General features: G+C 44.6%; 1 protein-coding gene across 2 annotated transcripts; it reads right to left on the bottom strand.

Annotated features, from left to right (window-relative positions):
- Nucleotides 1-2,997: 2,997 nt before the first annotated feature.
- On the bottom strand, nt 2,998-27,693 carry LOC138800701 (peroxisomal N(1)-acetyl-spermine/spermidine oxidase-like). Of its 2 annotated transcripts, none has more exons than XM_069982584.1 (6): nt 27,610-27,693; nt 20,302-20,540; nt 13,989-14,271; nt 9,931-11,148; nt 7,226-7,409; nt 2,998-4,387 (listed from the first exon to the last, which is right to left on the bottom strand). In XM_069982584.1, exons 4-6 carry the CDS (start codon nt 11,121-11,123, stop codon nt 4,250-4,252), a joined length of 1,515 nt encoding a protein of 504 aa, XP_069838685.1. In that variant the 5' UTR covers nt 11,124-11,148; nt 13,989-14,271; nt 20,302-20,540; nt 27,610-27,693; the 3' UTR covers nt 2,998-4,249. The 2 variants fall into 2 exon arrangements, with proteins under 2 accessions (XP_069838685.1, XP_069838687.1); XM_069982586.1 differs by lacking the exon at nt 27,610-27,693 and adding an exon at nt 27,563-27,581.
- Between the last annotated feature and the right edge of the window lie 50 nt (nt 27,694-27,743).

The raw sequence follows: 27,743 nt of genomic DNA, 5'->3' as shown, positions 1-27,743 counted from the left end.
GGGTCTCTATGATAGTAACAGCCAGGTGAAGCATCACTCCCAGACCTTGTGCGCAGTCCGGCTGATTACAGGTCACTGTCTCCACTATATTATATGAAGTTTGTTTCCTGTAATCAGCAGAACCCCTAAGAAACACATGTTATTAAATGGCCCAGATTGCACCCGGGCTGCATAGACTTGGGCAGCGTGCGGTTATGGACGGTGCATTTATGGAGGCATACACGCATGTGTGCAAGAGCCTGGACTGTCATTATAAAAACTTTTGACATCATGCAGACGTGTGAAATGTTTCGATCAGTCGGGGTGTCAGTGCTGAGACCTCATCTGGGGGCTAGATCATCACTCCATCAGTCATGTTACACATAATGGGCTCCATAGACTATAATGGAACCCATCTCCTATAATGAGTGCTCAGCCCCTCACTTGCATTATGATGGACTGAGTGACATTCTGGCCATTGTTGGGTGTCTCACCCCTGAGACAGATTAAACTTTTAATCACGTCTGTCTGACATTTTGTATTGACCTTAAAGGGGTACTCCGGTGAAAAATATTTTTTTAAACTAACTGGTGTGAGGAAGTTATACAAATTTGTTTATTACTTCTAATTAAAAATCTCCAGTCTTCCCGTACTTATCAGCTGCTGTATGTCTTGCAGGAAGTGGTGTATTGTTTCCAGTCTGGCACAGTGCTTTCTGCTGCCACCTCTGTCCATGTCAGGAACTGTCCAGAGCAGCAGAGGTTTTCTATGGGGATTTGCTGCTGCTCTGGACAGTTCCTGACACGGACAGAGGTGGCAGCAGAGAGCACTGTGTCAGATTAATAAGAATACACCACTTCCTGCAGGACATACAGTAGCTGATAAGTACTGAAAGACTGAAGATTTTTAATTAGAAGTAATTTACTAATCTGTAACTTCTGACATCAGATTTTAATTTTTTTTTTTATCAGAGTACCCCTTTAACGCTTTAATGACCACTGATGTGCTTTTCATGATGGTCCTTTAAAGTCTTATTCCAGCCCAACAGCTTGTGGTGAGGCTAGAATAAACCGTCATGGGTCTCCTCTGCTGGAGATTGTAATAGAGGAGCAGACTAGATGGTCATTTTTTCCTTCATCTTCTGAGGCTGTGTTCACACATTACATTTTTACAGCAATATTGTTGGAATTTCATTAAAGTTTCTACATAAATGGTGCAGTTTTACCACAATTGCATAAATCAGTAACAATTGTATAAGTGACTGGCAGTGCACTAGCATTTGCTGCTCACATACACAGCTCTATGCAAAGTCGCTGTACTAACGTGAAAGGTTTGGCGCTGATTATGTCTTTTTATGTTGGGTGGGCCCCAAGAATCAATTTCCCTGGTGGGCCAAGGTACCCCAGTCCGACACTGCTTACGTGGGCAATGAGTCTAGGAACACCCTAGTAGTTATGTTCTTGTATATAGGAGCAGTATTATAGTAGTTATATTCCTGTATATATGAGCAGTATTATAGTAGTTATATTCTTGTATATAGGAGCAGGATTATAGTAGTTATATCCCTGTATATAGGGGGCAGTATTATAGTAGTTATATTCCTGTATATAGGAGCAGTATTATAGTAGTTATATTCCTGTATATAGGGGGCAGTATTATAGTAGTTATATTCCTGTATATAGGGGCAGTATTATAGTAGTTATATTCCTGTATATAGGAGCAGTATTATAGTAGTTATATTCCTGTATATAGGAGCAGTATTATAGTAGTTATATTCCTGTATATAGGAGCAGTATTATAGTAGTTATATTCCTGTATATAGGAGCAGTATTATAGTAGTTATATTCCTGTATATAGGAGCAGTATTATAGTAGTTATATTCCTGTATATAGGAGCAGTATTATAGTAGTTATATTCCTGTATATAGGAGCAGTATTATAGTAGTTATATTCTTGTATATAGGAGCAGTATTATAGTAGTTATATTCTTGTATATAGGAGCAGTATTATAGTAGTTATATTCCTGTATATAGGAGCAGTATTATAGTAGTTATATTCCTGTATATAGGAGCAGTATTATAGTAGTTATATTCTTGTATATAGGGGGCAGTATTATAGAACTAATATTCTTGTATATAGGAGCAGTATTATAGAACTAATATTCTTGTATATAGGAGCAGTATTATAGTAGTTATATTCTTGTATATAGGAGCAGTATTATAGTAGTTATATTCCTGTATATAGGGGCAGTATTATAGTAGTTATATTCCTGTATATAGGAGCAGTATTATAGTAGTTATATTCCTGTATATAGGAGCAGTATTATAGTAGTTATATTCCTGTATATAGGAGCAGTATTATAGTAGTTATATTCCTGTATATAGGAGCAGTATTATAGTAGTTATATTCCTGTATATAGGAGCAGTATTATAGTAGTTATATTCCTGTATATAGGAGCAGTATTATAGTAGTTATATTCTTGTATATAGGAGCAGTATTATATAGTAGTTATATTCCTGTATATAGGAGCAGTGTTATAGTAGTTATATTCTTGTAGGCACCAGACCTAGAGAAAAAGAAGCTGCTGTACCTTACACCCATGGCTGAAACTAATGCCTCTCGGCTATATTTTAAAACCAACGCCAGCATGTTGGTATACAGTTTGATTAAACCATATTGCCTTATGTACCAGGTGCAGGTCTTCTGGCACACAAACGAAAACAACACTGTGTCGGTCAACGACCGATAACGCCGCAAAGCAAGTGCCAACACCCCGCCGGCAGCCGCCAAGCAACACAAGTGTGAACAAGGTGTTACTACTCACCAATGTACCAGCAGGTAGAATGGGAGAAAGAGGAGGTACTCCTCTTTCTCTAAGTCTTTATTATAGTAGGAACACTTTGCATTTATACCTTTAAATGTCTAAAGGAGCCCATAATGTTTTCAGGTACCCTTGCAATAAAACAAACTTTTAGTTAGGTTGTTATGCACCAAAAGAAACATGAAAACACTAAAAACGTCAAAATCACCGGCTCAATGTTTATTCACTATTATAATATACGTTTGAATTTCATATTATTTAATGGTGCGTTTACAAAGAGAGATTTATCTGACAGATCTTTGAAGCCAAAGCCAGAAACAGACTATAAACAGGGAACAGGTCATAAAGGAAAGACTGAGATTTCTCCTCTTTTCAAATCCATCCCTGGCTTTGGCTTCAAAGATCTGTCAAATAAATCTGTCTGTGTAAACGCACCATTAGTCACATAGTGAGAGATGCCGATTCAATTAGGATTAGTGCAATTGTAGATGAGCTATCAGAATTCACATGAATGAATGCAGCATGATCTCTAGCTAAACTAATAAAAAAAAAAAAAATCTGTCAGGAGAAACTAAGCACCGACCTGTCCTAGTTCCCAACTCATTGTCTGTAATATTGCACACACAGACGGCGAGTGGGGAGGGGAGGGGCTGCCTGATTACACCGTTCGGGCTGCCCATTGAAGTGAGTGGTGGTCTGCTGTTGCTGGCTCCTATTACTGGGAGTGACCACCGGCAGGCCATACAGGTGCTATTACACCAAACAATTATCGTCCAGTAATCGACCAATTTTGGCAATAATCCTTTAGTGTAACAGGGCCCTTAGTCTACAGTATATTTCAATAGGCATCTCACCTTCTGTAAGTAGCAGCAATGGCCCAATGGCAGATTCTTTATAAGTCTGTGCCCTCCTCTAGGTGGCGCTCTTCTCGTTTATTTGCTATACTGTACTTAGTTACCAGACAGAAGTCATATAGACATCAATATAGACACTGCACAGCACAATCGAAATCAGTGGCCTCCTATCAGCGGGCCCGGACAGCCACAGCATGCTGGGAGTTGTAGTATTGCGACAACTGAAGAGCTATAGGTTAGAGGGGTTATCGAGGATTAGAAAAACAGGTCTGCTTTCTTCCAGAAACAGCACTACTCCTGTCCTCAGGTTGGGTATGGTACTGCGGCTCAGTTGTATTGAAGGGAACAGAGCTGCCATACCACATGCAACCTGAAGACAGAGGTGGCGCTGTTTTTAGAGAAAGCAACTATGCTTCTCTAATACTGGATCACCCCTTTAAACAATAAAAGGCTTCCATTTAGACAGAGGTAGTACACATGATATACACAAGTACTTCAGATAATATATAAGTGTGTAAGTCACTGGCGGCACATATAGCCACAGACACACCGGGGCCACGGTTGGTTTTATTACGACATGACGGCTGATGGATGCATTAGAGGCGTGGGTTCGCTTTATGCTCGTACAGTTTTATGAGCCTTTCTGCCTCGCGTACACCGCTCATGTAGGCGCCATGTGTAGTGGTGTAGAAGTTGGGGTGCGTAGCTTCTCCGGCAAAAAGCACCTGCAAAGGCTGCAAGGAAAGACACTCGTGAGTATGAACACTCAGCATCAGTGACAATACATAGCCAAAAGAAGAGCCTGTATATAATACATAGCCAAAAGAAGAGCCTGTATATAATACATAGCCAAAAGAAGAGCCTGTATATAATACATAGCCAAAAGAAGAGCCTGTATATAATACATAGCCAAAAGAAGGGCCTGTATATAATACATAGCCAAAAGAAGAGCCTGTATATAATACATAGCCAAAAGAAGGGCCTGTATATAATACATAGCCAAAAGAAGAGCCTGTATATAATACATAGCCAAAAGAAGGGCCTGTATATAATACATAGCCAAAAGAAGAGCCTGTATACAATACATAGCCAAAAGAAGGGCCTGTATATAATACATAGCCAAAAGAAGAGCCTGTATACAATACATAGCTAAAAGAAGAGCCTGTATATAATACATAGCCAAAAGAAGAGCCCGTATACAATACATAGCCAAAAGAAGAGCCCGTATATAATACATAGCCAAAAGAAGAGCCCGTATATAATACATAGCCAAAAGAAGAGCCTGTATATAATACATAGCCAAAAGAAGAGCCTGTATATAATACATAGCCAAAAGAAGAGCCTGTATATAATACATAGCCAAAAGAAGAGCCTGTATACAATACATAGCCAAAAGAAGAGCCTGTATATAATACATAGCCAAAAGAAGAGCCTGTATACAATACATAGCTAAAAGAAGAGCCTGTATATAATACATAGCCAAAAGAAGAGCCCGTATATAATACATAGCCAAAAGAAGAGCCTGTATATAATACATAGCCAAAAGAAGAGCCCGTATATAATACATAGCCAAAAGAAGAGCCTGTATATAATACATAGCTAAAAGAAGAGCCTGTATATAATACATAGCCAAAAGAAGAGCCTGTATATAATACATAGCCAAAAGAAGAGCCTGTATACAATACATAGCCAAAAGAAGAGCCTGTATATAATACATAGCCAAAAGAAGAGCCTGTATATAATACATAGCCAAAAGAAGAGCCCGTATATAATACATAGCCAAAAGAAGAGCCTGTATATAATACATAGCCAAAAGAAGAGCCTGTATATAATACATAGCCAAAAGAAGAGCCCTTATATAATACATAGCCAAAAGAAGAGCCCGTATATAATACATAGCCAAAAGAAGAGCCCGTATATAATACATAGCCAAAAGAAGAGCCTGTATATAATACATAGCCGAGGCCTGAGAGGACGTTCTCTACTCTAAGGGATATACTTTTTTTTACTGTATAATAAAAAAAAACAATCTTATATTTTACTTTAGGCATCAATATCTCAATATTTCAAGATTTCTGTTCACTGTCGTTGTCTGGGAACCTTCACTGTGTAACTCCAGAGAGGAGAACACTGTCCGGGCATGTGTTACAGACGGAGGGGCATGGTTTACAGAGAGGGAAAGTGCCAGTAACCATAATGATCTGAGCAACCAGGGAAGTGGAAAATGGTTTCTATTCACTGACAGCAACTACATATGATAAAAGCAAATAATACATTTGTCTAACTTTCTATACATAGGAGCAGTAGTATAGTAGTTATATTCCTGTATATAGGAGCAGTTATATCCCTGTATATAGGGGGCAGTATTATAGTAGTTATATTCCTGTATATAGGAGCAGTATTATAGTAGTTATATTCCTGTATATAGGAGGCAGTATTATAGTAGTTATATTCCTGTATATAGGAGCAGTATTATAGTAGTTATATTCCTGTATATAGGAGCAGTATTATAGTAGTTATATTCTTGTATATAGGAGCAGTATTATAGTAGTTATATTGCTGTATATAGGAACAGTATTATAGTAGTTATATTCTTATATATAGGAGCAGTATTATAGTAGTTATATTCTGGTATATAGGAGCAGTATTATAGTAGTTATATTCTTGTATATAGGAGCAGTATTATAGTAGTTATATTCTTGTATATAGGAGCAGTATTATAGTAGTTATATTCCTGTATATAGGGGGCAGTATTATAGTAGTTATATTCCTGTATATAGGGAGCAGTATTATAGTAGTTATATTCTTGTATATAGGAGCAGTATTATAGTAGTTATATTCCTGTATATAGGGGGCAGTATTATAGTAGTTATATTCCTGTATATAGGAGGCAGTATTATAGTAGTTATATTCCTGTATATAGGAGCAGTATTATAGTAGTTATATTCTTGTATATAGGGAGCAGTATTATAGTAGGTATATTCCTGTATATAGGAGCAGAATTATAGTAGTTATATTCCTGTATATAGGAGCAGTATTATAGTAGTTATATTCCTGTATATAGGAGCAGTATTATAGTAGTTATATTCCTGTATATAGGAGCAGTATTATAGTAGTTGTATTCTTGTATATAGGGGGCAGTATTATAGTAGTTATATTCCTGTATATAGGAGCAGTATTATAGTAGTTATATTCTTGTATATAGGGGGCAGTATTATAATAGTTATATTCTTGTATATAGGGGGCAGTATTATAGTAGTTATATTCCTGTATATAGGGGGCAGTATTATAGTAGTTATATTCTTGTATATAGGAAGCAGTATTATAGTAGTTATATTCCTGTATATAGGTGCAGTATTATAGTAGTTATATTCCTGTATATAGGAGCAGTATTATAGTAGGTATATTCTTGTATATAGGAGCAGTATTATAGTAGTTATATTCCTGTATATAGGAGCAGTATTATAGTAAATATATTCTTGTACATAGGGGGTAGTGTTATAGTAAATATATTTTTGTACATAGGGAGTAGCGTTATTTGGTTGGTGCTATGTATTACTATAATAACATACCCGTTGGGTTTTTCTCTGATACGTGGATGGCAATGGTTCTGCCAGGGCCATTTGTTCCTTCACAGCATCAACGCCTACAGGCACATTGGTGTAAGACCCTCGTATATAGGGGTTACTATACCACGTGGAGCGCAGTACCCCACACAATTCTGTCACTGACCAACCTGTAAACTTCTTTAACAGTCTACGAAGAAAAAAAATGAATTATGCAAAGTTAAATAAATATATAATATATAATTGCTGAATGTAATGTACGTGTAAATGTATTACAGCAAGAACCTGGATGATTCAGCGAGCTCTAAGATGGAAACTCTGTGAATTACTTACTGCAGAGCGGTGGCTAATACAAAAGAAGTGGGGCTATTAATAGTCTCATCGCGGCGTTCCCCTCACTCCGCGTTCCCCAGATAGCAGCTGGAGACATTTATAATAGCCGCTCCGAGGAAAAGCTTTGGATACATGATAAAACCTGCGGCTTCCAGCTAAGTGCCTGAGAGACAGGCCAGACAAATAAGGTGGATACAGGAACCCATCCAGGAGTCCGGGAAGAGCTGAGCAATACTTCTAAGTGAGGAGGAGAACTCTTAAAGGAGAACAAATCTAAATTCTACTGTATTCCCATGGTGGATGACTGGAGTGTTCCTCAATGGAGGACTAAAGTGAAGATTTTCTGGGATGATTTCTGGTAATTTTTGGTGGCTTTTATGCCAAAAACTGTCAAGTATACAGGGATACATTTTTTACTTACTGTGTTAGATCCTATTAGACGGGCCGATGGATGCGGCGCAGCAGTTTCTCTGAGCTGACAGGCCGCTCAGCCAATCACTGGTTGGGACTGCCGCGGCCAGTGACCAGGAGCATGGGGAGGTAATGTATGAACAGTTTATTCACTTGTTAGCCATTGGTCATGCATCGCTGTTAAACGTACCTATTACACGTAGCGGTGCGCGCCCAATGCTAGCTGATTTTAAGTCTGGACGTAAGGAAATGATCAGCGCATGATTGTCCCATTGGCTGATCGTTGTCTCTATTACATTGAACGATAATTGGCCGATTATTGCCCCGTGTAATAGGGCCCTTGGTGTTGATTTATTGGGTTTGTCTCATGAAGACAACTCGTTTCCATAGGTTCTATTTAGTACACAGTATATGGATATCTTAGAGGGAGGGGGTGTTAAAGGAGACGTCCAGCGCTGGCAAGGATGTGACAGGCGGCAGGGGAGAGCATAACAATGAAACATTACTTACCTCTCTCTGTGCCTGCGATGCGCCATCTGACCGGCCCTGAGACCCCTGCTCAAAGGCATTTCCCCCTCAGTTGTGATGATGTCACAAAATATCTGTCCCAGCTGATGGACAGGCCACTCAGCCAATCAGTGACTGGGGCGGCGTCCTAACCATCAGCCAGGTCATGACGTTGACTCTGGTGGAGATCCCAGAGCCTGGCTGGGGTCCCGGAGGGGGGGTGATCCAGCACTGGAGGCACAGGATGAGGTGAGTTAGTACCATTTGTTATTTACCCCAGCCCCCCCCATCCTGCATTTAAAAAAATAAAATCCTGAGGCCGGACTTCTCCTTTAAGCTGATGCAAAACTTCAATTCGCATACCTGGACATCCAAAGCTTTTGCTGTAGCTGTCCAGGCCCGATGGGAATTATAGTTGTGCAATAGCTGGAGGGCTGCCAGTTTGACACCTGAGGGTTATACTCTGCTCAGGGGCCGTTCTCTAAACCAGGGATTCTCACAATCAGTCTCTTCAAAAAAAAAAAAAAAAAAAAAAAGTCTATATGTTACATTGGTGTCAAGTAATTACATCCATTGCACTGGAGATGGCGCCACTTTCCATTCATTATTGTATAGGAGAGCTGGGTGTCCACTGCTGCAGAACCCATACCAGGTTACCAAGCTTTCCCATATAGTGATATAACTTATAACTAATCAGTTCTTCTGGAGAGCAATGAATTGGGGACTCCACTAGATCAGTGTTCTAGAAGTCTCTATAGCTACAGATCTATATGTATGGGGGTCTCTTGACTGTCCATGACGGCAGGTGTTGGGAGGAGAAGGATCAGGCAGGTCAGATATCCTCAGGGACAGATCCTCTGTTCTCTCATGCCACATTTAGAAGACATATATGCTCAGCAAAGGAGATTTGGAGAGCTGTTGGCTGAGAAAGGCTAACAGCTATGTGATGTTTATAGTTAAAGGGGTACTCTATACAATGTTTTTAATCAACTGGTGCCAGAAAGTTAAACAGAATGTAAATTACTTCAATTTAAAAATCTCCTGTCTTCCAGTACTTATCAGCTGCTGCATGTCCCACAGGAAGTGGTGTATTCTCTCCAGTCTGACACAGTGCTCTCTGCTGCCACCTCTGTCCATGTCAGGAACTGTCCAGAGCAGGAGAGGTTTTCTATGGGGATTTGCTGCTGTTCTGGACAGTTCCTGACATGGACAGAGGTGGCAGCAGAGAGCACTGTGTCAGACTGGAGAGAATACACCACTTCCTGCAAGACATACAGCAGCTGATAAGTACTGAAAGACTGAAGGTTTTTAATAGAAGTAATCTTTGGCATTTTCTGGCACCAGTTGATTTGAAAGATTTTTTTTTTTGGGTGAACGATCCCTTTAAATGTACTTAGTAGTAGAATCTTGTTCTTTTGTTTTTATGCCAAAAAAGTTTTTAGATAGAACGGGTTTCTCACCTGACACATACTTCCCCCACTTCACTTTCAGGAAGAGTCTCCATATGTTCCGCAGCCAATCCGGTGATCCAACCACACAGGGTGCTTCTATGCATGGGAACACAGTCAAACCCTCCAATCTTCTTGAACCACTCTGAGCGCCAGGTTTTTTTTTTGCAGGCATCATCATAACCCTCGGGGCTCTCAGGGCCTTGCTCCCACACCAGCTGTATACCAGCACAGTCATCCGGCCAAAAGGGTTTAGAGAACTCCAAGAAGATTTTGGCCACTGTACCAAATCCCAGTCGCTGGATGGCCTCCATCTTTCCCTTTGGGAGTGGAGGGTCAAATAAAGTAGACGCCCGCTCCTTCAAGCATCCGAGAGACACGGTGACAATGACGTGATCTGCTGGAAACGGCTCACCATCTTCACAGACCACGTTGATTGGATGTTTTGATACCTTCAAAATGGTTGATGAGGATCCTTCCCATTGGACGCACCGAACCGGTTTACGGCAACGAAGAGTATTAGATGGCAGCTGGTCTAATAAAATGTCTAGTAGGGCTTGGTAACCTTTGCTACCCAAGGAGTTGAAGAAGGGCCCCTCAAGAGCCGTGTAGAAGCCAAGCTGACTCAAGGAGAACTCATACATGGAGTTACAGGCCTCGTCCACGCACTCGGCTCGCTTACACCACTCATAGACACCTTCCAATCTCTCAGCCTTCGAAAGGTTGGATGAGGCAAATTCACTATCTAGATACTCCCCGACTGACCACGACTCGCATTCTGGTTTATAGTCATGCTGGTTGATTTGAGACATCAATCGGCCAAAGAAGCAGGTTACCTGTTCCACCTGAGTTGGGGGCAGTAGCTTTCCTTGCTCATTAAAGAAATAGTCCTGGGAGGTTACAGATACTGGTTGGCAAGTCACCATATTGAACCCATCTTCTGCCAGTAGACCTTTCTCCTTGGCCATTTGGTAGAGTGGATTGTCCTTCTGGCCGTGGATCCAGGTAGCACCTAGCTCCAGAGCAGCAGTTCCGAAAGGTTTGTGTGTCCAGACTCTTCCGCCTGCCCGATCTAATGCTTCCAGGATGACAACGTTCTTCACTCCATGTTTCACCAGGGTGGAAGCAGCACCGAGTCCTGCAAAGCCGGCGCCGATTATAACCACTCTGGGTTGGTGATCCCTATGTAGATCTATGGAGTCCATGGAGATGGCAGAACTTCAGCAGCACCTAATGCAATAAATGTCAAAGTGAGTTACTGATCTTCTACAGTGATAGAGAGGATGTTCCTCTCCAATTCCCACCATACATATCTACACTCCGCTCAGCATCTGTTTTTTATGGAGACAAATCCAACATGCTTGACTCTCCTCTCCCCTGACATCTTCCATTATGGGATGGTTAAATTAAAGGGGTACTCCAAATCAACTGGTGTCATAAAATTATATATATTTGTAATTTACTTCCATTTAAAAATCTCCACTCTTCCAGTAATTATCAGCTTCTGTATGTCCTGCAGGAAGTGGTGTATTCTTTCTAGTCTGACACAGTGCTCTCTGCTGCCACCTCTGTCCATGTCAGGTACTGTCCAGAGCAGCAGCAAATCCCCATAGAAAACCTCTCCTGCTCTGGAAAGTTCCTGACATGGACAGAGGTGGCAGCAGAGTGTGTCACACTGGGAAGAATAAACCACTTCCTGCATGACATACAGCAGCCGATAAGTACTGGAAGACTGTAGATTTTTTTTTTAAATAGAAGGAAATTACAAATCTGTATAACTTTCATTGACATATCCCTTTAAATTCAGATTTCTTTAGTCTAACATGTATGGCTAGCTTTATTCTGTCAAGGTCCCATACACCTGATACCAAAATTGGATGAACCCGCTGCTGCATGTGTGTTCAGACAACAGGATAAGGTATATGGGGCCACTTATATCTCCACCAACAAATGCTGTCAGCGGAGGGAAGGGTCGGCCATGTTGGATTTTTGCTGCCCTATCTTTTTGTTCTGGGAGGGGTAAGTTGGCGTCAGAGAGGGGTGTCACTGACCCCTCTCTATAGGGAACACATGAACATTCAGTAACTGCTGGCAGAAGAAATGTTCGGCCATCCAGTATTGTAATATATAGTAGAGTATGAGCAAGTATCTGAGCAACTCAATGACACTTCAGGAAATTTATTGTTTTACAGGCGCTTTATCAAGTTCATAGTTCTCGGGGAAGTGCCCAATCTTTTCTTATCATCTATTGACCTTTGAACCTGATTTCGGCTATAAGCATGGAAATAAAGCAGAGAGCTGTTACTACAGAATGCCAAGTGAGTGCATCTCCTGTACCAGCTAAAGCTTTGGCTGTCCAGGCATGATGGGAGTTGTAGTTCTGCAACAGCTGAAGAGACAATGTCCCCTCACCCTGTCCTATGCAGGGGATAGTTGTTTTTTTTTTACCATAAAGCAGTGTTCCTCAACCTGCGTCCCTCCAGCTGTTGCAAAACCGCAATTCGACAGCAGTTGGCATATTGGGAGTTGTAGTTTTGCACAGGTTGGGTAACGCTGTCATAAAGGATGTTCTCCATTAGTAAAGGTTATGCACTGAAAAACAGGAATCATAGCTTTACAATATACTAACTTATTTTGTCCGGTTCTTAAAGGGGCACTATCAGCAGGTTGGACAAATCTAACCTGCTGATATGTCCCTACTGCGCAGGAGACGCAGAGGATGAGGGTATGTGTCTTACCGTCCAAATTTAGCAATTTGCTCCACAGCCTGGTAAGGCTGGGTTCACACTACATTTTTGCAATCCGTTTTTTCATCCGTTTTTTGCAAATAACGGATGGAAAAAACGGATGTATGTGTGTGCATCCGTTTTGATCCATTTTTCCATTGAATTTCATTATTTAAAAAAAAACGGATCCGTTTTTTTTTTAACGTACACAAAAACGTAGTTGACCTTATTTTTGTGTCCGTTAAAAAATAACGAATCAGTTTGGATCTGTTATTTTTATAATGGAATTCAATGGAAAAACGGATCAAATGGATGCACACACATACATCCGTTTTTTCCATCCGTTTTTCATCAGTTTTTTCCAAAAAATGGATTGCAAAAACGTAGTGTGAACCCAGCCTAAGACCGTTAGGAACCTTGGGGCACCTGTTAGGAGCACTGCCCCGCCCCCATAGCACAAATCAGGACAGGACAGATTGGCGTTATGCGGGTGGGGCAGTGCTCCTTTTGGTCCTTTTACACGGAACGATTATCGTTCGTTTTTGCACAATCGCATTTGAGCGATAATTGTTCCGTGTAAACGCTGCGAACGATCAAGCGATGAGCGAGAAATCGTTCATTTTGATCTTTCAACATGTTCTCAAATCGTTGTTGATTGTTCGCAAAAAATTTGCAGATCGTTCCGTGTAAACATTCTTTCAACGATTTCACCTATGTGTGAGATAGGCTTAAGCGATCGCAAAACGATTTTTCCTTACGATGTATCGTTCCATCTAAACGCTGATCGTTATAAAAAAAACATCGTTCATTCAAAATCGTTAATCGTGCGATCGGGCGAATTATCGCTCCGTGTAAAACTACCATAACCGTCTTACCAGACCATGGAGTAAACTACTAACTGCGCCGAAACAGCACCAAAGAGGAAGGTAAGAGACATAGCTTCCTCCTCGGCGTCTCCTGTACAATAGAGACATATCAGCAGGTAAGATTCATCTGACCTGCTGATAGTTCCACTTTAAGTTTCACATCCAGAGCTGCATTCAAGATTCAGCTGCTACATGGGCTCCTATGATGCACTGTAATAAAAAAAAAGGCAGTGTATTGTGGGAAGTGATTGTAAACACTACAACTCCCAAAATGCACCTTGGCACATTATGATGTAAGTGGATGATGAGCGGGCAGGTAGAAGCCTTTGGGGGTAAAGCACTGCAGCGTGAGCTGCATCAGGGAAGAAGGAGCAGAATTTTGACTGCAGCTCTGGAGGTGGCTATAAAACATTTAGATTGGATACAAGCTAAGTGTCGCCTCTTACTTCAGCCCCTCCAGGACCCGACCTCTACTCACCCGAAATAACCTGTAAGATATGGAATCCTGGAGAGAGACCGGCGGTGGCAGCCTGTGGGGAGAGCTGTGGACTGGACAGAGAGTCCTCCCCTCTGATACAACTCATTGCCAACCAGTCAGTATCGTCACACGGGGACTGTAGGCCGTACACGCAGTGAAGGTCTTATCCACAAAATCCATGAACCTTTGCCCAGGCCAGTGAGGACGTTCACAGCGATGTCTGAAAACACAAGATAAACGTCCATATTCCTCCTGAGCCCGTCCTGAAGAGTCACCCAGAGACCTTTGATCAACAGTGAAAAAAAAATTATAACAGGTGGAGTCCATTATACTAATCCTGTTATTAAAACATGATGGGATTGTTATATAAGCGATTGCAATGATATATGTATGGCTGGCCTGGGGGACAGGAGCCGGGCATGGTTCCCATACACATGTGATAGCTGTCGGCCATGACAGCTCCATACACCTGAACATCGCTCGGCCAGGCCTCCATACGTTCTGAATGGAGGCCACTGTCTGATTCCTTTAGACCAGGGATGGGCTATCTTGTCTCTCCAGCTGTTGCAAAACTACAACTCCCATCATGCCTGGACAGCCAAAGCTTTAGCTTTGGCTGTCCAGGCATGATGGGAGTTGTAGTTTTGCAACAGCTAGAAAGCCAAGGTTCCCTACCTCTGATTTAGAGGCTGCTTGTCTCTCTGAGGACAAAGGGATCAGTAACTGACACCCAATATGCTTGATTCTTCTTTACGCTGAAATCATCTGTTGGGGAGAGTCAAGAAGCCTCCACAGACATTAGAGACTCAATTAATTTGCTGAAATCGATGGGTCTGGACAACTTTTATTCAATGTGTATGAGGCCTTAGATGCCTTATGACAGGAGAGACCATACACTTTACACAATCTACTGAAGATGTTGTCCAAAGTCATTAAAGGGGTTGTCAAGCAAAAAACTTTTTCCTTTAAATCAACTGGTGTCAGAAAGTTATATAGATTTGTAATTTACTTCTATTAAAAGATCTCAAGTCTTTCCCCACTTATCAGCTGCTGTATGTCCTGTAAGAAATGTTGTTTTATTTTCAGTCTGACACAGTGCTCTCTGCTGACATCTCTGTCTCAGTTTTATTTGAATCCCCATAGAAAAGCTCTCCTGCTCTGGACAGTTCCTGTCTCGGCCAGAGAGGTCAGCAGAGAGCACTGTGTCAGACTGAAAATAAAACAAGACTTCCTGCGTGACATATAGTAGCCAATTAATATAGTGAGACTTTCGATTTTTTTAATAGAAGTAAATTACAAATCTATTTAATTTTCTGATATCAGTTGATTTGAAAGAAAAAGATTTTCGCTGGATAACTCCTTTAATAGACTGGGGCCAGCTATAGGAGGTACAGGTACAGGCAGTCACAGCCAGGGCCTAATGGCGTCTCGGTCCAGTTGGAAGATACCTAATACATGATAGGTTGGGGCCTGGGTCTACTCTAAGCATTGGACCCTGGTGCTTCATGTTATACTTTTGCCAATAGATCTTTTAAAGGGGTTCTCCAGCGCTACAAAGCCATGGCCACTTTCTCACAGAGACAGCACCACTCTTGTCTCCAGTTCAGGTGCGGTTTGCAATTAAGCTCCATTCACTTCAATAGGACTGAGTTACAAAACCTGCACCCACACTAGACACAAGAGCGGTGCTGTCTCTGGAAGAAAGTGGCCATGTTTTTGTAGCACTGGATAACCCCTTTAAGTCATGTGATCTCTGGTAGGGATGATGGTGGGCATGCTCTTCTCCTGCATGCAGATCTCCCCATGTAAAAGAGGATGATCGGCTGACATGTGACTGCAACCTAGTGTCACACAAACACTCTAGTGATCGGTCGTTGACCCCTTGAGACAACTCCCAGGTGATAACCTGAATTTAACCCTTTACTGGACAGACTTTATTGCTCAGGGTTAATATTTCATACGAGGTCAATGTATCACCTGCCTGTATCAATATGAATCATATCAGCATATATAACGTCCGATGTTACAACTATTGAGCACATCGCTTGCAGCCACAAATGTCACTCCTTATCCGGGATTAGATATAGCTGCTTTCTTCTACAGCGCCACCCCTGTCCTCAGGTTGCATGTGGCATTGCAACTCTGCTCTATGTACTTCCATGGAACTGAGCTGCAATACCAAACACAAACTGAAGGGCGCAGCTTCGAGAAAGCAGCAATTTCTTTCCTAATCCTGGATTACCCCTCTAATCCATATACTGCAGCATAGACCCTAATATCCTCCTACCTGGGTGGAACCAGTTCAGCCTGATCATCCTGATTCATGAATACAATGTAGGTGATGCAGTAATGACTGACACAATAAGCAGTGTAATGGCTGCCATTAGCGTTTGCTGAACTAAGGGCCCTATTACAAGGGATTATCGTGCAAATTATCGTTATATCGTTCAAATTTACACGGTTATCATTTTGTGAAAATGCAGGTTTGTTAACCCCCCGCCGCCGGAGCGTATACATCACCTGGTCACCGCTCCGGCTTGCTTCAGGGCTCCCGGTGTCTTCACGTTCTGCTCAGCCAATCACTGCATTGTGGCGGGGCAGCGCACTGATTGGCTGAGCGGGACGTATCGGGAACCCCCGAAGCAAGCCGGAGCAGGGACCAGGTGAAGTATAGGCTCCAGCGGCTGGGGTAAGGGGGCGGGCTGCGGATAAACTCGCAGAGGGATGTGCATCCTGCTGCGAGTTTGTCTGCCCATAGAGTTTACTGGGCAGGGATCCACAGCGGATCTCGCGGCGAATACACGAGAAATTCGCTGCGGATCCAGTGCATGTGAACGTACCCCAGTGGCGGATTATAATGTGGGGGGGCCCGGGGGGGCCCATGCCACGCCGCCCACATTATAATGCCGCCCGGGAGGCCCCCTTCCCCCCGCCACTGCAGGCTCTTGTGACCGCAAGCATTGTTTCACTTGCGGTCACAAGAGTCTCCGTCTGCCTCCGGCTGATGCGCGGCTTGCGGGGGTGTCCCGTCCTCTCCCCGGCAGCGCGCGCATCACACAGCTCCTAGTGCCGTCTGGGGCCCTGACTTCCGGTACTGGGAGCGCACGTACCGGAAGTCAGGGCCCATGCGGCACTAGGAGCTGTGTGATGCGCGCGCTGCCGGGGAGAGGACGGGACACCCCCGCAAGCCGCGCATCAGCCGGAGACTGCAGAAGGAGAGAGGATCGTCGGGGGAACGGAGGGTAGGTGAGTTGTATTTTGTTATTTTTGTGTTATTTACTGACGGGGAGGGGGGAGAGGGGGACCATCTATAAAGGGGAAAGAGGGGGACCATCTATAAGGGAGGGGGGAGAGGGGGACCATCTATAAGGGAGGGGGGAGAGGGGGGCCATCTATAAAGGGGAAAGAGGGGGACCATCTATAAAGGGAGGGGGGAGAGGGGGACCATCTATAAAGGGAGGGGGGGAGAGGGGGACCATCTATAAGGGAGGGGGGAGAGGGGGACCATCTATAAGGGAGGGGGGGAGAGGGGGACCATCTATAAGGGAGGGGGGAGAGGGGGACCATCTATAAAGGGAGGGGGGAGAGGGGGACCATCTATAAAGGGAGGGGGGAGAGGGGGACCATCTATAAATAGGAAAGAGGGGGACCATGTATAAAGGGGGGGGAGAGAGGGGGACCATCTATAAAGGGAGGGGGAGAGAGTGACCATCTATAAGGGAGGGGGGGAGAGGGGGACCATCTATAGAGGGGGAAAGAGGGGGACCATCTATAAAGGGAGGGGGGAGAGGGGGACCATCTATAAAGGGGAAAGAGGGGGACCATGTATAAAGGGGGGGGGGGGAGAGAGGGGGACCATCTATAAAGGGAGGGGGAGAGAGTGACCATCTATAAAGGGGAAAGAGGGGGACCATCTATAGAGGGGGAAAGAGGGGGACCATGTATAAAGGGAGGGGGGAGAGGGGGACCATCTATAAAGGGGAAAGAGGGGGACCATCTATAAGGGAGGGGGGAGAGGGGGACCATCTATAGAGGGGGAAAGAGGGGGACCATCTATAGAGGGGGAAAGAGGGGGACCATCTATAAGGGGGGAAAGAGGGGGACCATCTATAGAGGGGGAAAGAGGGGGACCATCTATAAGGGGGGAAAGAGGGGGACCATCTATAAGGGAGGGGGGAGAGGGGGACCATCTATAAGGGAGGGGGGAGAGGGGGGCCATCTATAAAGGGGAAAGAGGGGGACCATCTATAAAGGGAGGGGGGGAGAGGGGGACCATCTATAAGGGAGGGGGGAGAGGGGGACCATCTATAAGGGAGGGGGGGAGAGGGGGACCATCTATAAAGGGAGGGGGGGAGAGGGGGACCATCTATAAAGGGAGGGGGGAGAGGGGGACCATCTATAAAGGGGAAAGAGGGGGACCATGTATAAAGGGGGGGGGAGAGAGGGGGACCATCTATAAAGGGAGGGGGAGAGAGTGACCATCTATAAGGGAGGGGGGAGAGGGGGACCATCTATAGAGGGGGAAAGAGGGGGACCATCTATAAAGGGAGGGGGGAGAGGGGGACCATCTATAAAGGGAGGGGGGAGAGGGGGACCATCTATAAAGGGGAAAGAGGGGGACCATGTATAAAGGGGGGGGGGGGGGGGAGAGAGGGGGACCATCTATAAAGGGAGGGGGAGAGAGTGACCATCTATAAAGGGGAAAGAGGGGGACCATCTATAGAGGGGGAAAGAGGGGGACCATCTATAGAGGGGGAAAGAGGGGGACCATGTATAAAGGGAGGGGGGAGAGGGGGACCATCTATAAAGGGGAAAGAGGGGGACCATCTATAAAGGGAGGGGGGAGAGGGGGACCATCTATAAAGGGAGGGGGGACCATCTATAAAGGGGAAAGAGGGGGACCATCTATAAGGGAGGGGGGAGAGGGGGACCATCTATAGAGGGGGAAAGAGGGGGACCATCTATAAGGGGGGAAAGAGGGGGACCATCTATAGAGGGGGAAAGAGGGGGACCATCTATAAGGGGGGAAAGAGGGGGACCATCTATAGAGGGGGAAAGAGGGGGACCATCTATAGAGGGGGAAAGAGGGGGACCATGTATAAAGGGGGAAAGAGGGGGACCATGTATAAAGGGGGAAAAGGGGGACCATCTATAGAGGGGGAAAGAGGGAGACCATCTATAAAGGGGGACCATCTCCTATAGGATTAGCACCCTCCTCTCCTGACATCCTCTGTGCTGCTGGGACCTCCCCTATAGATCAGCACCCTCCTCTCCTGACATCCTCGGTGCTGCTGGGCGCTGCGACCTCCCCTATAAGACCAGCACCCTCCTCTCCTGACATCCTCTGTGCTGCTCGGACCTCTCCTATAGATCAGCACCCTCCTCTCCTGACATCCTCTGTGCTGCTGTGACCTCCCCTATAGATCAGCACCCTCTTCTCCTGACATCCTCTGTGCTGCTGTGACCTCTCCTATAAGATCAGCAACCTCCTCTCTTGACATCCTCTGTGCTGCTGTGACCTTGGGGTGGGGGCAACATCAGGGGACCAGGTGAGGTGGCAATATGTTTATTGGGGGCAGTGGAGATGGGGTGGGCAATGCTTACTGGGGGTAGCAGCAAGGGACCAAACATTATGTTTATTGGGGCCAGCAGGGAGGGGAGGCAGGCAGTGTTTATTGGGGACAGTCTGTGTGTGGGGGGGGTCGCAGTAGCGGATTATAATGTGGGCGAATTGACTTGTGTGTGTGTGTGTGGGGGGCCCAGGTTGGGTGGACAGCCCGGGGCCCAGGGTACATTTAATCCGCCACTGACGTACCCTAAATGAAATCCACTCTCTTTCTGCAGAGTGTGAACATAGCCTTTCTGTTTTTTCAATCCCCTCCTGGTTTTGGTTGCAAAAGACTAAGCGAAAATACTGTGTGTGAACACACACACAATCGTTTTTTTGGATGAAACTGATGGAAAAAAAAAAAGAACGATTGCAAAACGCAGTGTGAATCCAGCCTAATATGGTGAACGATTTCAGGTTAACAATAAAGGATCCCGTTTGTGATCGTTTATTGTTAAAAATCACTCCGTCTCATAGGACCCTAAGGCCCCTTTCTCTACCCTTTCATGTACCCATCGATTTTATAGACCCTCTTACACATCTGTAATTTTATGTACCTGTAATAGTTCCACAATCACCTCTCACGAATAATAATCCGTGCAATTGTGGACAGGTACAGATGCCCCTCCATAGTGCCGTCCATAGTATCTGGTCCATGGCTGCGGCTATGGATGTGGCCATGGATATACAGCAGAAAATACTTACATATGTCCTGGATGATAGTTTTTTTTTTTTTTTTGGGGGGGGGGGGGGGGAGGTATACAGAATATCAAAGTTCTTTTTTTTCTTTTAAAGCCACTTTTTCTGTCCCCAGCGCTGTTTCATGGTCTGGTCCATCTACATAGGATCCTTTGATCATAGCAGGGGGCTCCCACCCCCGATCGGTGGGCCAGACATCTTGGCATCGAGTTCCTTTACACACCCTGCAGGGAGCCTTTCAGGACCTAAAGTAGTTAACAATAAAGGACAAGAAATTACAATGAGCGAGATAAAGACCCCAGTGTCCTCAGCCGGACACAACAATGACAGAATGGCAGGGCCGCTATACAGATGATGGACACAACAACGACAGGGCCGCTATATGGATGATAGACATAACAACAATGACAGGGCCGCTATACAGATGATGGACACAACAACGACAGGGCCGCTATATAGATGATGGACACAACAACGACAGGGCCGCTATATAGATGATGGACACAACAATGACAGAATGACAGGGCCGCTATATAGATGATGGACACAACAATGACAGGGCCGCTATATGGATGATGGACACAACAATGACAGGGCTGCTATATAAATGATGGACACAACAATGACAGGGCCGCTATATGGATGATGGACACAACAACAATGACAGGGCCGCTATATGGATGATGGACACAACAACAATGACAGGGCCGCTATATAGATGATGGACACAACAACAATGACAGGGCCGCTATATGGATGATAGACATAACAACAATGACAGGGCCGCTATACAGATGAAGGACACAACAATGACAGGGCTGCTATATGGATGATGGACACAACAACAATGACAGGGCCGCTATATAAATGATGGACACAACAATAACAGGGCCGCTATATGAATGATGGACACAACAACAATGACAGGGCCGCTATATAAATGATGAGCACAACAATGACAGGGCCGCTATATGGCTGATGGACTCAACAATAATGACAGGGCCGCTATATAGATGTTGGACATAACAACAATGACAGGGCCGATATAGATGATGGACACAACAACGACAGGGCCGCTATACAGATGATGGACACAACAACAATGACAGGGCCGCTATATAGATGATGGACACAACAACAATGACAGGGCCGCTATATGGATGATGGACACAACAACAATGACAGGGCCGCTATACAGATGAAGGACACAACAATGACAGGGCTGCTATATGGATGATGGACACAACAACAATGACAGGGCCGCTATATGAATGATGGACACAACAACAATGACAGGGCCGCTATATAAATGATGAGCACAACAATGACAGGGCCGCTATATAAATGATGAGCACAACAATGACAGGGCCGCTATATGGCTGATGGACTCAACAATAATGACAGGGCCGCTATATAGATGTTGGACATAACAACAATGACAGGGCCGCTATATAGATGATGGACACAACAATGACAGGGCCGCTATATAGATGATGGACACAACAATGACTTGGCACCTATATGGATGATGGACACAACAACAATGAAAGGGCCGCTATATAGATGTTGGACATAACAACAATGACAGGGCCGCTATATAGATGAAGGACACAACAATGACAGGGCCGCTATATGGATGATGGACACAACAACAATGACAGGGCCGCTATATAGATGATGGACATAACAACAATGACAGGGCCGCTATATAAATGATGAGCACAACAATGACAGGGCCGCTATATAAATGATGAGCACAACAATGACAGGGCCGCTATATGGATGATGGACACAACAACAATGAAAGGGCCGCTATATAGATGAAGGACACAACAATGACAGGGCCGCTATATGGATGATGGACACAACAACAATGACAGGGCCGCTATATAGATGATGGACACAACAATGACTTGGCACCTATATGGATGATGGGCACAACTACAATGACAGGGCCGCTATATAGATGATGGACACAACAACAATGACAGGGCCGCTATATAGATGATGGCTTTATTCACTATAGGTCTGAATGGAAAGATCATCACGCAAGATGGCCAGATGCCGCCATATGCATTTTACTGATTGGTCACATACATACAATAGTTGTATATATAAGGCAGCTGTATCTCTCCTGATCCCTCCATGCAGCATGCACACTCATTTCAGCCGAGTGTTTATTTGTTTTGATTGGCTGAGGTGTAAGCCGCTGCCAGAGCAGAGGAGTCCCCCCACAGGGAACAAAAGACTTGGCAGTGCAAATTCAACCTATCCGACCCATCTCTTCCCTCCATCATCTGGCAGAAGAGAGTTAGGAGGCTGCCCACTCATGTCTGTCCAACAGAAGATTTTGTTAATGACAGGAACACTTTAAAGAGGTTATTCAGGCTTAGGAAAACATGGCTGCCCTTTTCTAGAAACAGCGCCTCTCCTGTGCTCAGTTGGGGTGGGGTTCTGCAGCTTAATTCCATTGAAGTGAATGGATGCACACAACTTAAGGACAGGGGTGGCTGTTTTTGCAAGAAAGTAGTTGTGCTTTATGTAGCTCTGGATAATCCCTTTAAGGCACATATGTGGAAACCATGACCCCCTTTCCTTTGCCCATTAACAGGGCGATCCTAAGGCCACATACACTTTGGTTTGGTAAAAAAAAAAAAACTAAGAAAAAACTATAAATTTGGTAACGCTGTAACCACATAGTAGCCAATCCCCCCATATAGTGCCCCACATAGTAGCCAATGCCCCCAAATATGCCCCACATAGTAGCTAATGCCTCCATATAGTGCCCCACATAGTAGCCAATGCCCCCATATAGTGCCCCACATAGTAGCCAATGCCCCCATATAGTACCCCACATAGTATCCAATCCCCCATATAGTGCCCCACATAGTAGCCAATGCCCCCATATAGTGCCCCACATAGTAGCCAATGCTCCCATATAGTGCCCCACATAGTATCCAATCCCCCATATAGCGCCCCACATAGTATCCAATCCCCCATATAGCGCCCCACATAGTAGCCAATCCTCCCATTTGTGTGGCCCCACCGAAAAAAGCAATAAACCAGTAACTCACCTGTCCGCCGATGCACTTCCGGCACAGTCAGTGTCTGTATACCTCGCTGCCCGCTCCGGAGGATGACGGGAGTGCGCGCTCTGCCGGGAGAGGAGCTGCTGGGACCGGCGGACAGGTGAGTTACTGGTTTATTGGTTTTTTTTTTCGGTGGGGCCACATATAATGCGGGACACTGGGTGCCGTTCCGGGACCACGGGACAGCCCCCCGAAAACGGGACTGTCCCGCGGAATCCGGGACAGTTGGGAGGTATGTGTATGTATTATATCTGATCACCTGCTGTATGTATTATATCTGATCACTTGCTGTATGTATTATATCTGATCAGCCTGCTGTATGTATTATATCTGATCACCTGCTGTATGTATTATATCTGATCACTTGCTGTATGTATTATATCTGATCAGCCTGCTGTATGTATTATATCTGATCACCTGCTGTATGTATTATATCTGATCACCTGCTGTATGTATTATATCTGATCAGCCTGCTGTATGTATTATATCTGATCACTTGCTGTATGTATTATATCTGATCACCCAGCTGTATTATATCTGATCAGCCTGCTGTATGTATTATATCTGATCAGCCTGCTGTATGTAATATATCTGATCAGCCTGCTGTATGTATTATATCTGATCACCCAGCTGTATGTATTATATCTGATCAGCCTGCTGTATGTAATATATCTGATCAGCCTGCTGTATGTATTATATCTGATCAGCCTGCTGTATGTAATATATCTGATCAGCCTGCTGTATGTATTATATCTGATCAGCCTGCTGTATGTATTATATCTGATCACCCAGCTGTATTATATCTGATCACCCAGCTGTATGTATTATATCTGATCAGCCTGCTGTATGTAATATATCTGATCAGCCTGCTGTATGTATTATATCTGATCAGCCTGCTGTATGTAATATATCTGATCAGCCTGCTGTATGTATTATATCTGATCACCCTGCTGTATGTAATATATCTGATCAGCCTGCTGTATGTATTATATCTGATCAGCCTGCTGTATGTATTATATCTGATCAGCCTGCTGTATGTATTATATCTGATCAGCCTGCTGTATGTATTATATCTGATCAGCCTGCTGTATGTATTATATCTGATCAGCCTGCTGTATGTATTATATCTGATCAGCCTGCTGTATGTATTATATCTGATCAGCCTGCTGTATGTATTATATCTGATCAGCCTGCTGTATGTAATATATCTGATCACTTGCTGTATGTATTATATCTGATCAGCCTGCTGTATGTATTATATCTGATCACTTGCTGTATGTATTATATCTGATCAGCCTGCTGTATGTATTATATCTGATCACTTGCTGTATGTATTATATCTGATCAGCCTGCTGTATGTATTATATCTGATCACTTGCTGTATGTATTATATCTGATCAGCCTGCTGTATGTATTATATCTGATCACTTGCTGTATGTATTATATCTGATCAGCCTGCTGTATGTATTATATCTGAGCAGCAGGAGACAACATGTCTGCTCCCTAATGTCCTCACTCCGCAGACAATGAGGCCGCTTAGCATACTGATTGTCCCTTTGGCAGCCCCCCATACTCCGTGGTGGTGGGGGGGTGGGGGTCTCCTTTTGTCTCCTATCTTTATAAACAAAAGTTGTTTATTGCAATTAAAATGCAAGAATCCCTCTGCAAATGGACTTAACCCTGTCAGTGCAGGACAAAGGGACAATCATAACAATAGGATTATTTAATTAGAGTTAATTTAATAGGAATGAAACAAGTTCAGGTCAGGTAAGAGATACCGGGAGCCGGGGGGCCACACCTATCACTCAGCTGCTAATTGTGGCCCCTGCGGAGAACCACGATGGACTCAGCATGTGAAGACATTACAATAAGGTAATAGATACTGCTGAGGAATGGTCAAAGATGACAAAAACCTGTCTGCACTGTGGGGCTGCGCACCTGGAAACACGAAGGGAAGAACAATGAGATGCACAAAACGACGACAAGTCACTGTTTAAGGGGTTGTTCAACAAAAATGTTTTTCTTTTCAATCAACTGGTGCCGGAAAGTGCCAAAGATTTCTAATTTACTTCTATTAAAAAATCTCCAGTCTTCCAGTACTTATCAGCTGCTATATGTCCTGTGGAAAGTGATGAATTCTTCCCAATCTGGAGAGCAGGAGAGGTTTTCTATGGGGATTTGCTGCTGCTCTGGACAGTTCCTGACATGGACAGAGGTGGCAGCAGAGAGCACTGTGTCAGACTGGAAAGAATACAGCACTTCCTGCAGGACGTACAGCAGCTGATAAGACTGGAGATTTTTTTTTTTATTGAAGTAAATGACAAATCTCTGGCACTTGGGTGAACTACAGCTTTAATACCCCTATCAGCACCACATTATCGGCTGGGGGCTTCCAGACTCCAACAGAAAATGTCAGTTAGGGTGCCTCCACAAGTAACGGATCCGCAGTGGATTTCTCGCTGCGAATTTGCAGCGAGATCTGCTGCGGATCCCTGCCCAGTACACCCTATGGGCAGACAAGCCATGGATATCCCACTGTATGTCAGCAGCCCGCCCCGTTAACCCCCTTCACCTGGTTCCCGCTCCGGCTTGTAGTGATCTTTTTACTCCTAGGTCTGTAACCATGACAACGGGGCATCCTCTAAGTGCCCTATTCCACGGGACGATTATCGTTCGCATAATCGTTAACGATATGCGATTTCAAACGACCGCTATTACGAACGGCCTGAAATCGTTCACCCTTTTACATGGAACGATAATCGTTACTTACGATTGTTCTTGCGGTCGTCTTTTTGTCGCTATTGCGTTCGTCGCTACTGCGAACGACGTCTTATTTAATGCGAACGATTTGCGAATGAGCAACGATAAAAATAGGTCCAGGTCTTATTAAACGATCAACGATTTCTCGTTCGTCGTTTAATCGTTAACTGCTATTCAACCAAACGATTATCGTTTAGATCCGAACGATGTAACGATAATTCGAACGATAATCGTCCCGTGGAATAGTGCCCTTATGCCCCTATTCCACGAGTCGTTTGGAGGAGCAAACGAGTGCTATTAGCTCCTCGTTCCCCGCTCGCTGCTGGGGGGGCTGCCCGGGGGATCGCTGATCGTCCGGGCAGCCCATAGGATATAGCAGCATCTGCTGCCGACGGTCCTATTCAACGGAGCGACGGCAGCAGATCGCTGCTATATCAGTCGCTTGTTTTTCAACACGTTGAAAAACAAGCGACTGCAACGATCAGCCGACATGAACGATGATCGTTGCACTCTATTCCACGGGACGAATATCGTTCGTAGCGGCCGTTATCGGCCGAATACGAACGATATTGCTCCTCTAAACGACCCGTGGAATAGGGCCTTTAGTCTAGAGGACCAGCACAGACACTGATTCTTTACTGTACGAGCAGTGAGACGCAGCAGTAAGTGCTGGGACCTTTGCTGCTTATGTATATGGCTCACAAAGAGTTAACTAAAGTCACAATGGAAAACTGCATGGTATAGGGCAGGGGTAGGGGACCTTGGCTCTCCAGCTGTCGCAAAACTACAACTCCCATCATGCCTGGACAGCCAAAGCTTTAGTCTCTAGCTAGTGGTGGGGGTGCTTTAGCTTTGGCTGTGCAGGCATGATGGGAGTTGTAGTTTTGCAACAGCTGGAGAGATAGAGACTGGGGAACACTAGTGTAAAGAGATAGTGTCCAACTTACTGCTCTCCAGAGGGTTGTCAGGGCATGCTGGGAGTTGTAGTATTGCACAGGTTGGAGAACACTGACCTATAGCAATAGTCTCTATCACAGAGGGTTGTCAGGGCATGCTGGGAGTTGTAGTATTGCACAGGTTGGAGAACACTGACCTATAGCAATAGTCTCTATCACAGAGGTGTGTCAGGGCATGCTGGGAGTTGTAGTATTGCACAGGTTGGAGAACACTGACCTATAGCAATAGTCTCTATCACAGAGGTGTGTCAGGGCATGCTGGGAGTTGTAGTATTGCACAGGTTGGAGAACACTGACCTATAGCAATAGTCTCTATCACAGAGGTGTGTCAGGGCATGCTGGGAGTTGTAGTATTGCACAGGTTGGAGAACACTGACCTATAGCAATAGTCTCACAGAGGTGTAGCAATCACAGAGGTGTGCTGGGAGTTGTTATAAAAAAAACCCTCTAAATATAACTTACAAGTTATGATACAACATATGGCCTCTCTAGGTGACCGCTCACCCTACCTTGCTGCCACACGCCACGCCCACCACTCGGCAGTTCATATCATCAGGTGGTTCTGCTGGTCGCCACGCCCACCCCCTCTTCCGGCCAATCACGGCGCGGCATAGACGCTCTCCGGCGCTAGTTCCGGCATTTG

Source organism: Dendropsophus ebraccatus, chromosome 9 (genome assembly GCF_027789765.1).
Source record: "Dendropsophus ebraccatus isolate aDenEbr1 chromosome 9, aDenEbr1.pat, whole genome shotgun sequence".
Classification (NCBI taxonomy): Eukaryota; Metazoa; Chordata; class Amphibia; order Anura; family Hylidae; genus Dendropsophus; species Dendropsophus ebraccatus.
This window is presented reverse-complemented; position numbering and strand designations above follow the sequence as displayed.

What these genes read in the sequence shown, in the direction of transcription:
- LOC138800701 (XM_069982584.1), bottom strand. Translation starts at nt 11,123, where the DNA reads ATGGACTCCATAGATCTACATAGGGATCACCAACCCAGAGTGGTTATA. An exon ending in GTGGGGGAAGTATGTGTCAG is followed by an intron (nt 7,410 to 9,930) that starts GTGAGAAACCCG and finishes TTTTCTTCGTAG; the next exon opens with ACTGTTAAAGAAGTTTACAG. An exon ending in ATCAGAGAAAAACCCAACGG is followed by an intron (nt 4,388 to 7,225) that starts GTATGTTATTAT and finishes CTTTCCTTGCAG; the next exon opens with CCTTTGCAGGTGCTTTTTGC.